This window comes from Pyrus communis, chromosome 11 (assembly GCF_041283825.1).
Source record: "Pyrus communis isolate YQ-2024b chromosome 11, ASM4128382v1, whole genome shotgun sequence".
Classification (NCBI taxonomy): domain Eukaryota; kingdom Viridiplantae; phylum Streptophyta; class Magnoliopsida; order Rosales; family Rosaceae; genus Pyrus; species Pyrus communis.
The window spans coordinates 11,600,882-11,612,485 of record NC_142575.1 but is presented as its reverse complement, the minus strand read 5'-3'; the positions used below and the strand labels follow the sequence as shown (position 1 = coordinate 11,612,485).

The 11,604-nt window shown below is 36.6% G+C and overlaps 1 protein-coding gene across 1 annotated transcript; it reads right to left on the bottom strand.

Moving 5' to 3' along the window:
• Positions 1–4,153: 4,153 nt before the first annotated feature.
• On the bottom strand, positions 4,154–7,612 carry LOC137741698 (UDP-D-apiose/UDP-D-xylose synthase 2). The gene is made up of 9 exons (XM_068481407.2): positions 6,952–7,612; positions 6,736–6,828; positions 6,479–6,586; positions 5,605–5,719; positions 5,374–5,507; positions 5,183–5,284; positions 5,004–5,096; positions 4,759–4,894; positions 4,154–4,668 (listed from the first exon to the last, which is right to left on the bottom strand). Exons 1-9 carry the CDS (start codon positions 7,351–7,353, stop codon positions 4,556–4,558), a joined length of 1,296 nt encoding a protein of 431 aa, XP_068337508.2. The 5' UTR covers positions 7,354–7,612; the 3' UTR covers positions 4,154–4,555.
• Positions 7,613–11,604: the final 3,992 nt, after the last annotated feature.

Sequence of the window (11,604 nt, the reverse complement as noted above, 5' to 3'; positions counted from 1 at the left end):
CGACAAAGATGAAGTTGAACCACATTATATGGCAAATACATTGTAAGGTCTAACCACTCTCCCATCCTCTTAGTGTAAATGTCATCGTTTATTAAAAAAAGAAACACTATATATGCATCATAATGTTGGATACAGCGTGCGTTTTGGTAGGCAATAAGTATGAGAAAGTAGAAAACATAGATGATGAGTAATTACGTATAAATTAAGTGAAGATGAGAAGTAGATGATGCAAGTATGTTTTTATCCGAACTAATAATTGTATGTGCTGGATAATATTGAATTGTCATTAAGCATGAGACTCATACAATCACAACAACAACCACATAACAAAGGCACTACCTAATTATATAACACTACACTCTTGGCACGACTGGGACTTATTATTCTTTACCATTGTATTAAACCTCAAATAAATAGATTATAAATGTATATTAGAGGTTGTATGATTGATGCAAAAATAAGTGTTGTTGACCGTGAGAGGCAGGCCAGATCATGTATTCTCTGTCAATCGGCCTATCAAAGGAGAAATTCAAAGTTTGGAGTCCAGACCACTAATTTCCAATGGGGATAATAGTAAGTAGACTAATTTTTCATATTACATACGCAAATCATTAGAAAAATTGTCTTTTTAGCATTGCTCTTCCGACGCCTAGACTCAAAATAACTCTCATGGCCCACCCCCTGATTTGAGGCCCACCTCTATCCCATTTTTTTACGGATAAGGATACTCTTTGTGAGGATTCTGAGGATTTGCGTATTTTGTCCGTCTATCATACATTGTGCAGTCAGAAATTATTTTAAATTTTATTATTTAAAATTGAATATAACCAATACCTAAGAAAAACTGACTGCATAATATATGATGAATATACATGATTCATGGATTCCCGAAATCCTCAAGGATCCGGAATTCCAGATTCATTTTTGACCTCATCCTCTATTTTTTGGTCTTGTCTGGTGTCCCCGTATAAGACCTTCTCTTAAAAGTATGAATAATGAGTCCACATATGACTGAAACGAAATGATTAAGTTTTTTATTTTGGAGTTGAGAAGAAGAGAATCGGTAGAGATCAAACCCATATCACTATGCATAAACACAATTTTTTTTTTTTTTTGCCACTTCTGTAGAACACCATATACCGATATGAGCAAGTTTTTAGCGAAAAATATTGATAACGTTATTGGCACTCTCTAAGAAGTATCAAGCATTCCAAATAAATAAAATATAAAAATGAAAAGATACTTGACAGAAGTGCAAATCATTAACAACTCCCAAAATATAATGCCATAAATTTTTATTTTTATTTTTTTGAAGCGAATAATACTATAAGAAATTCTACTTTTAGGAGATCAGAGTTCTTTCAGTTCTAGCCATTTGCCTTTAGTTTTGGGTGACAAATATTTTATAAGACAAATGTTGGAGTTGGGGGTGATTGACCAAAAAAAAAATGTTGGAGATGATTCACTTCTACACCCGAGGTCTTAAATTCTATTCCGCCCCTCTCCAGTTTATGTGACTTCTAATCAAGGAGTTGTGGGTTCAAGAACTTCAAATCCCACCAGGTGTGACTATTTTTTATCTATCTTGTTTTACTGCCCGTCATTTCTTTACAAAATTCACAATCCCATTCACTTTTATAACCATCTCGTGCCCATGTGTTTTGAACCATGAAAACGAGAGGTATATATACTGAAAAGAAGCCAATTTTCTAGCTGCAAACTCTGTACAAATGCATCGGAAGATGCTAGTTGAAGGAATACGTCTGTTGGTCAAAATACGTGACTCTAAAGTAAATACATTGCTCTACTAAGTGACGAGTATATAATGAATGCATAAGGCTTGCAACCATCCAACAAGGGTCATACACATGTTGAATGGTAACCTTAATTTGGTTGTTTACAAATAGGTTGGCATTCAAACATATTTCATTCATCCAATTCATTTATTCGAGAGAGTAAATCTTCATATGTGATCTCCAGTCTAACAACATCCATCACCGAGATCTTATTACCAAATTTTTTGTTGCACGGAATGATCAAATACTTATTTAGAATCGTGTTATCTTGTCGGCTTTGTGTTACATCCAAAGTCTAGCAAATTTTGAGTTGGAAACAACACACCAGAAATTAAAATAGAAAGCAAAAACCCTAATCATCTCTACAAGATAAGAAGCTGGCTCTGAATTTCCATTAGGATAATTTAACATAGATAGAGAAAATGCACATAAAGATAGATTAACAAAAGCTAAGACATAATAATCTCATACGTTCAAGAGAACATCCTAATTCTTGCGCAAGTCTCTGAAATAGCCTTTAGGATCACGTTCAAACTCTTCCCTCTCTATGATATCATCTTTTCCTGGAGCTTTCATTGTTTTCTTCTTTCTCTCTGACTCCGAACCAGCTGATGACACAAGTGCAGATAAACCCCATGCCAGTAGACCAATCCCAGCAGCAGCACCAGCAGCAATTGCACCTACGCTGTACGACGACTCGTTCTCACTTCCCTCCTTTTTCTTCGAGCTCTCCGAACTTTGTTTCGATTCCATATTGCAATCCTGTGAGCATGTACAGTTGGTAAGAGCTATTTAATTTCTGGAGGCATCTTGAAATATTATTTGTTAGATGATAGCATAACAGTTATATTAAAAGAAAAATACTAATACAATTCTTCGGCAAAACCCTACAGAAAATTGAACACCCAAGAACAACTCAAAAAAGTGAAAAGATAACAAGAAACTAAATGGAAAGAGAAATAGAGAGGGGAGAGAGAGAGAGAGAGAAGAACGTAAATTAATCGCAATGGAAAGAAGATAAGTAAATTAAAGCCATACCATACCAGGACCCAGGGGGGTTCTTCTTCAAGGTTGTCTCGTCGTGTATAGTAAGTATCAAGGGTTCCTGTGAGCAAAACTCATGGTTCGTGATCAATATATAGATAAGTCACGCGCATGCTTGCAAGTCACGTGCTTCCTCTACTTCTGCAAGACAATCGAACCTTGTCAACTGAATCCAGTCAAAAGTCTCTTTCCAATGCATTTGGTTGTTAATGCACGCATGCATCATTCGAAACTTGTAGAACTGAATCCAGTCAAAGCCTGTTTCCAATGAATTTAGTTGTTAATGCGCGCATGCATAATTGAATGCATGGTTGGTTTCCTCAAGGAAATAATGGCGGGTTGAATTATGGAGTAAAATTTCATGCATGATGCTTGGTAAAATGAGTTTGAAGTTATGATAGTTATCTAGCAATATTCCAACTTGATTTTGGTCTCGTAGCTGCCGTGACTTCGCTCCAACTTGGACTAAGATTGATTGATCATTCAACACAGATTCAAACCCGTGATCATTAGCACAGTAAACCGTCACCGAGACGTTACGTGTCAATAATACAATAACGTGTAAGTTTTTCTCTAAGTGACCTTGTGTCATTGGTAAGGGTGTTATCATAACGTATACTCGTGTCATGTAAGTGCTCTCTTTCAGTAAGTATGTTTTAAGTTACAATGTTTGTGTTTCAATTTTATATAACTAACAAGAGTTAACATGTGGTATTAGAGCTTAAGTAATACGATTAAAATCCGTAAGATATGAACATGAAATCTGCATATGCTTGTCAAAATAAAATTTGCATGCTAATGGTGGCATAGTATGATGAGGAGCCGTTCGATTGATTGGACTATTCCGATCTTCTTTGAACCTTTTCCCTTCTCTTCATGTCATACCATGTGTATGGTTGCGGGTGACATAGGTTGTAGTCATGGGGGACATGCTTACTTCAGCCATGCTGTGGAGGACATGCTTATCTTAGGCCATGAAGGTTTTTGTACACCCCATCCCATAAAATGTTATATAACATTGTCTTATTCATAAAGTTGTATCATATGTACTCACGAGCGAAAAACAAGCCCCTTAAATATGACTTCGACGACGACACAGGTACACTGCCATAATGGTGCTCATACCAATAATTCAACGTCATATGGAGGAAAACTTTTACAAGTTTCATTGACATGAAGGACCACAGTAACAACGTACATGTGTTACTAAGTCAGCCAAATTTAGGGACTACTATTTCATTACATATAATTTTTTTAGATATTCTACACACCACTAACACTTCATAAAAAAATATTAAAAAATTAAAAAGATGTTAGAGAAGTAATTTGAAATATATGAATATATCTCCCTAAATCTTTATCACTGATATAAGTGAAATTCAACAACACAATTATAATCTTTTTAGCTGTAAAAACAGATTGATGAACAAAAGCAGCAGAATGCTTGAAATAAATAAATAAAATAACTCGACTTGTATAATCGACCCCCCTATAAGCACCCCCGCCAGCATGTCGCAGCAAAAGCTCTGGTGACAAATTACAGTAATCTAGATTATATTCTGCAGACATAATCCCAAGCACGTATTGTTGAACCTCTACCACGAACTATTTGACAGACATTAAGGTACATCTGAAGATCTCTTCCGAAAGAATTTCGACACAGCACACCTCAGCAAGGATCCTTGATTCGTCGCACCAAACAACAGCACCCTTATTTAGTTTGCAGATGATTGGGAAATGGCCTTCTTGACAGCCTCGGCATATGTCCTATGCTGATACGTGAGGGTTGATTCAAGCAAGTCCCAGAGAGAGGTCTTTGGATTCCAACCTGTCATAGATAGCCCCATTACGTTGTTAGAATGCCGTTAAGTCACATGGGTCAATCAGATTAAAGACGAGTCAAATGAAAGATACATACCAAGCTGCTTGTTGATAATAGTCATGTCAGGAATTCTCTTGTCGCTATCATCATATCCCACTCCATAGAATTCTTGAGAGCTAACATCAATGGTGGGTGTCTCCAGTTTTGGTTCGCCACTTACTTTCACATAAACCTGTAATGTATACGAACATCAATCCTTGTATCCATATGAATTTAATCAAAATACCGCTAATGCAACTGAATTAACTAAAAAGAAGATGGTATCAAAGACAATTATTCACCTCAGTCATCATTTCACCAAGCTGCCTAACAGTAACTTCATTGTTAGGGTTGCCAACATTGAAGATGTGACCATTGGCCCTAGCAGGATTTTCCTGAGAAAACAGATCACATTACTGAGCAACAACTTTTGCATGCTTAGTATTAATTTGAGCAAAAGATATTTTTTTTTTTAACTTACGATCATCAACATAACAGCTTCAATAGCATCCTTTATGTAGACAAAAGTTCTCTGAGATTGGCCACCATCTACAAGCTTGAGAGGCTCATGGCGAAGAAGATTCTGCAACCGATGAAAGCAAAGCATGATCACAACACAAATATCGAAATACCAAATAAATAGGGAATTCTACAACAATTCATCTGACATACATTACTGAAGCATGCAAGAACTCTTGGAACACCCTCACTTGGGCCGTCAATGCCAGGAATGAAATCCATCCTAGGTCCAATCCAGTTAAAGGGTCTCACAATGGTAAACTCAAGACCATTTTCCGCACCCTCAGCTGTAAATGAGAAGAAATCAAGTCAGAATCAGAAACGTATGTTACAAATACCAATTCATGATTGACCACATAAAAGTAGAACAAAGAGATGACTAACCATAAATCAGCCTCTCGATCAATTGCTTTGCGCATGCATAGGACCATCTCTGCTTCTCAATAGATCCAAAAATGCAAGGGGATTCATCTTCTTTAAGCACATAATAAGCAGGATCCTATGAAAACATAGAACACGATAAGTAAGTTTTCCGATAACAAAGTGCAAATTATACAGCATCAACAAACTTCAAAGCCACTTATTGCATTGATCAGTGACTCCATCTGAAAAAATTACATTACCTTGAAGAGTGGGACATAATATCCCAAAAACGTACAAACCTTGAAGACTTTACATTCTATCACAACGACCCACCAAACAAAATGAAGCACAACACTAACACTTCAAAGACATTCGCTGAAACAAAATACTAACCATGCACTTGGATCGTGGGGTAGCCGGGCAAAGCCAGGCTTTTGATGCCATGATTGAATATCTATAAAAGGCTTGGCCCCTGCTCCGCCCAGCCTTTGAACTTTCTTAGAAACACATAATCTATTGACATCAAAACAGAAAAAAATCTGTTTCTTCACTATCAAGTCCATACCCGGCATACCCATCAAACCAGATTCTAAATTATTGTTATACATGCAACAAAATGTCAAGGTTTACTATTGAAAATGCTCTAGATCTAATTAGCATCAGATCCCATAGTAAAACACATGTTTAAGCATTATTAGGGGATAATGCCATACCACCGAAACGTAATTGCAGATCCCAAAATCAGAATAATGGAATCAAACCATTTAAATTATGCAAATGAACAACTTTACGATAAAACAAACACCAAGAAAGGCATAGATCCGAAACATGCCGAAGAAAACTAGTAAAGCAAATACATAAAAGAAAATTGAAAAGAAAGGGACAAAGGGGCTACCTGACGAAGAGGGCTATCTTTAGGAAGATAGCTTCCAATGGTTTTCCCATACACTTCACACGTAGAAAAGTGAATCAAACGCTTGTTGTTTTCGGAGCAGTACTTCACCTAACAATAATTAATCACAAAATATACCAAAATGTAAGGAAAACCCACATCAACTCAATCAATCCCCACCCCCACCAACCCAAAATCCCAAATTTCGCAATCAAATTTCACTATCCCAAAAATCAAGAAAACAAGAACCGAAAACCCACCACCGGCAGAGCATCGATGAAGTTGCTGTAGATGGTGTCGAGCGGGCGGGTGTTGTAGTCTGCCGGAGTACAGATGGCCGCCAGATTAATCGTCTGCGAAAAACCCACAAATCCAAACCATTCAAAAAGCAAGAAAATTATGCAAAATCAAGAAAAATACCACAAAATCAAGCAAAAAATCGCCACGAAGAACAAAATCGAAGAAATGGATTGTACCAGATCTGCCATTTTGATGAGGCCTTCGAGGCGCGAGTCCTGCTTGATGTTGAGTCGGTGGAACTGGATACGATCGGACCAGGGGTGCGCGTTCTCGGGCTCGAGCAGGTGCTTGATCTTGTCATTGTAGACGTCCAGAGCCAGGACCTTGTGCGGCGTCTCCGACATCAGCTTCTCGCAGAGGTGGGACCCAATGAACCCTCCGGCTCCGATCATACATATCGTAATGGGCTTTATCGGGTTGCCGTCTAGATCTACCCTCGCCGACGACGCCATTCTCAACGACGACGTTTTGGTTCTGTGGGTGCGGTGAGAAAATTGCGTGGTGCGAGGATGAGAGAGTTTCTCGGGAAGAAGGGAAGGAAAATATGGAAGAACAAAATGAGAGGGCAGAACGTACATAAAGGGAGTGGGAAATGTGATTGGGAGGGACGGAATAAGACAGTGAGCTACTCTCCTCTTTACACTCTCAGAGGTTACTCGCTCTGTGATTGGGCCACGTGTGCGGGTGCTGGGATGAGGATCTGGGGTGGTAGCAGGGGATTGGTGATTTTATTTATTGTGCTGTATCTCATGATCTCATGTATGCTTAATGGGTGATGGCTTTTTGACAAGTTATGAAATTGCCAGAGGAATTAGAGCTGGATTTTGGTTATGCCTCATGGCGATCATGCAGGTTTTGGGTTATTTAATGCTATTTAATAAACTAATAATTAAAAAAAATTAATTAATTAAATAATGATTGTGGTATACGAGGAGTCTTTCTTCTTCATTTTCTTGGGTTTTGCAAATTTTTCAAAGGATGTGGTTGTCCACATCAGATGCTACCTAAGGTGGTATAAAAATGTAGTATAAAAAATGGTATGAATAACATTACTCTTATTTAATTGCAATTAATAATGTTAATACAAATAGACCATCCAATTTTCATTCATTTTTTTTCTTATAATAGTGAGGATAAATGATTTTTTTTAATTCTATAATTTTTTTTTTTTAACAAACGAGAGTATTTACACTAAGGCTGGGGAATGGATAAGCCTCACAATGGACTTGCCATAATAATGTGGTTCAACTTCACTTTTTAACGATAATTGAACCTAAAAAATCTTACTTACAAATGAAGATGAATACATAAGTGGCATAATATTTATTTTAAAGAAATAATAACATTCATAATACTAATGGGAGTGTCTCCATAGTATAATCCTTAAACTTAAAGACTAAAAAATGAAAGAAAATCTTTGTTAATTTTACAGTCGTTGATCTAAGCAGTAAAAAACAAAAACTAAGACACAAGAATTATCATAATCGTTGATCTAAGCAGTAAAAATACAAAAACAAAACTAAAAAAATTATCATAATTGTTGATCTTCCATCAATAAACAAAAGAAAAAAAATAACGGGACCCACCGCATTGAAAGTTGCAGAACATTCTAACAGTCTGATTCACGTGCTTGAGATTTCACCCCACTCAAAATGGACCTGGGCCCACCCCAATCCCTCTACTATAGGGACTGTAGTTGTAGCATATTGAAAGCTACAAAGTCCTTAAATATAAGGACATGCGGTGGTGAGGACATGTATAGGAACAAGCATTGGATATGCTTTAAAGATTATAGGGACTGTAATGTGTACATAAAAAGAAGAGCGTATTTTTGTTCATTATCATTTATTGTAATGTATATTTATCATCGTTAGATGAATTTGAATTTTTAGATTTATTTTTATCCACTACACGAATTTCGAAATTTAAACTCATATAACTGTTATAAATAGAATGATAAGCATACATCACACACTAAATGGTGATGAACAAAAATACTCCCATAAAAGAAAGAATCAAAATAGTTGACCGAAATGTTGTATATAAATAAAAGTGTTTTGGTTAATTACCAGTATAATATGTAATTAAATTTTGAGAGTTTACCATTTAATTTGGCATTAGTTCACTAAACCTTGAACATTGGAATATATTCGAAGACCCCAGCGAGAAAATGAGACGGAGAGCAAGGTTGTGAACAAAATTACTTAAACACCCTCACTCACATCGTCCACCAGTGAGTTATGAGCTGTCGCCCGTCCAACGTTCACGTGGGTTTGAAATTATACGAAACCACTTCTTCACGCTATTAATTCCCACGCGCTTTACCACCTTTCTTTTTGGCTATCTCCGCGTTCCTTTCACGCGACCAGAAAATTTGTTCAAGATTGTAGCAATCTAGTCACTTAATATCGGTGTCTTTTTTTGCCACTTAGTACTAAGGATTTGTGATTTTTTATCATTTGTAAATGAAAGGTGTTAAGTTCGATTTCTTGTCAAATATCAATTTAAATCACATTATTACTAGCACATTGTGAGGCTAAGCTCACACTTTTTTTCTTAATGTAGATTATTTATATCCATTTATCATCTTTTTACACCAAACTTATTATTTTTTATTTTGAAATTCCAAATATGCTCAATAATTCTGTTTCTACACCCAACAAGAACAAAAAGAAAATAATAATAATAATAATAATTTAGTAATAGGCAACTCCAACCACCCTATCTCTTCAAACCTCAACCACCCAGTTTCTATCCTCCCCAACTCCCCACCGCCACCTCCCTTACCACCCACAACAATTTGGAAATTAGAACATTATTCTCAACAACCCCCGATTAAAAAACCCAAAGGAAACATGTCAATATTTTGTTTTTCTTTTTTTGGAAAAATTAATGGTATTATTAACATATGACCCAACACAATTATTACTTTTTATTTTGAAATTCCAAATGTGCTCAATAATTCTCTTTCTACACCCAACAAGAACAAAAAGATAATAATAATAATTTAGCAATAGGCAACTCCAGCCACCCTATATCTTCAAACCTCAACCACCCAGTTTCTAACCTCCCCAACTCCTCACCGCCACCTCCCTTACCACCCACAACAATTTGAAAATTAGAACATTATTCCCAACAACCCCCGATTAAAAAACCCAAAAGAAACATGTCAATATATTTTTTTTTTGTTTTTGGAAAAATTAATGGTATTATTAACATATGGTCCAACACAATTAGATTCGACACGTTGACAATTTAGGCATAATTCGAACATGTTAGAAGGACTGCATGGAAGAGAGAGCTATTGTGTGGCCGGTGAAAGGTGTGACATCCCACATCGTCTAGGGGAGTGATCCTTATATGTATATTCCCATCCTTACCTAGCACGAGGCCTTTTGGGAACTCACTGGCTTCGGGTTCTGTAGGAACTCTGAAGTTAAGCGAGAAGGGGGCTAGAACAATCCCAAGATGGGTGACCCATCGGGAAGTTCTCGTGTGAGTTCCCATAAACAAAACCGTGAGGGCGTGGTCAGGGCCCAAAGCGGACAATATCGTGCTAAGTGGTGGAGTGGGCCCGGGAAGTGATCCGCCCCGGGCGGGGATGTGACAAAATGGACATTGATGGTTGAGATCTTTGGGAGTTTCATTGTGAGTGATAAGAAGATGGCGGTGGGGGGTTGGGGAAGGGTAGAAATTGGGGGTGGTTAGGGATTGGAGTGATGGCATGGCCCGGGATTTCTAGTGTTGGAATTTTATATTTTTGTTCTTTTTCATTATGGATGTAGAAAGAAAATTGTTGGGCAGATTCAGAATTTCAAGATTAAAAATTATAAGCTGGGTATAAAAAGAGAATAAATGAGTCTGAGAAAAATTTCCCTAGATAATATCATTTGCTAAACAATTTAAGAAAAATATTGGTGCTCTTTGATTATTTATCAATAATACATATTCCATGACTTTGAAGAGAAATCCAAGACAACTTTATTCCGAATGAATTTGTATTCGACATTGATTTCTCATCTTTGTTGTTCTTGGCCATATAGTTTTCGTTGTCATTTTGGGTCGGCTTGATTTGATTGCTATTCCAAAAAATACCAGTGCAATTTTAATGATCCCTGTTGAGATTGAAATATCTTGGTAAGATGTCATTGAAAAAATGGTCGTTGAATGAAATTTCAAATGTTCAGATCATTTAATTAAGTGATTTTGGTGGAAGAGATCCGGAGAGGATCTCTTCTCTTAAGGAGGAGATTTGTTTGTCCTTGCGAATCCGAAGGATCCTATAATCATGTCCGTTTATCGTACATCGTGTGGTCAGAAATTATTTGAAATTTAAATTTTAAAATATTTTTTTATAATTAAATATTTTTTATATGACACATCATCAAAATATGTGGGTTATGCATGTGTCACGTCATCGCTTAACGATCAAATTGACAGTTTGACTAACGGATGTATAAAATTGCAACCAAATATAAGTTTGTGTATGAAATTGAAATGTTTTAAATATGTTGTACGAGGTTGTAATTGCACATAAACCTGAGATGGTAAAATGTAATTTATCCTTGAAAAAGAAAAGACGAAAGGTCATGTGCATGGCTTTGGATTTTAACAAGCAATTTGGTGGCATTTCTCCTTCGAGAGCATTTGTTTATTCAGTGACTGCCTAGAGGCGGAAAGCTTAATTTTCTCAACCATTTGGCTACACAAGCCAAAGCTTAAGAAAACTGAGGGTAAATGATTGGATCCAATATTACACCAGTGGCATGCAATTGAGGCCGTTAAATAAAAGGAAAACTAATGAAAATGACTTGAAAATTTTGAGTTTT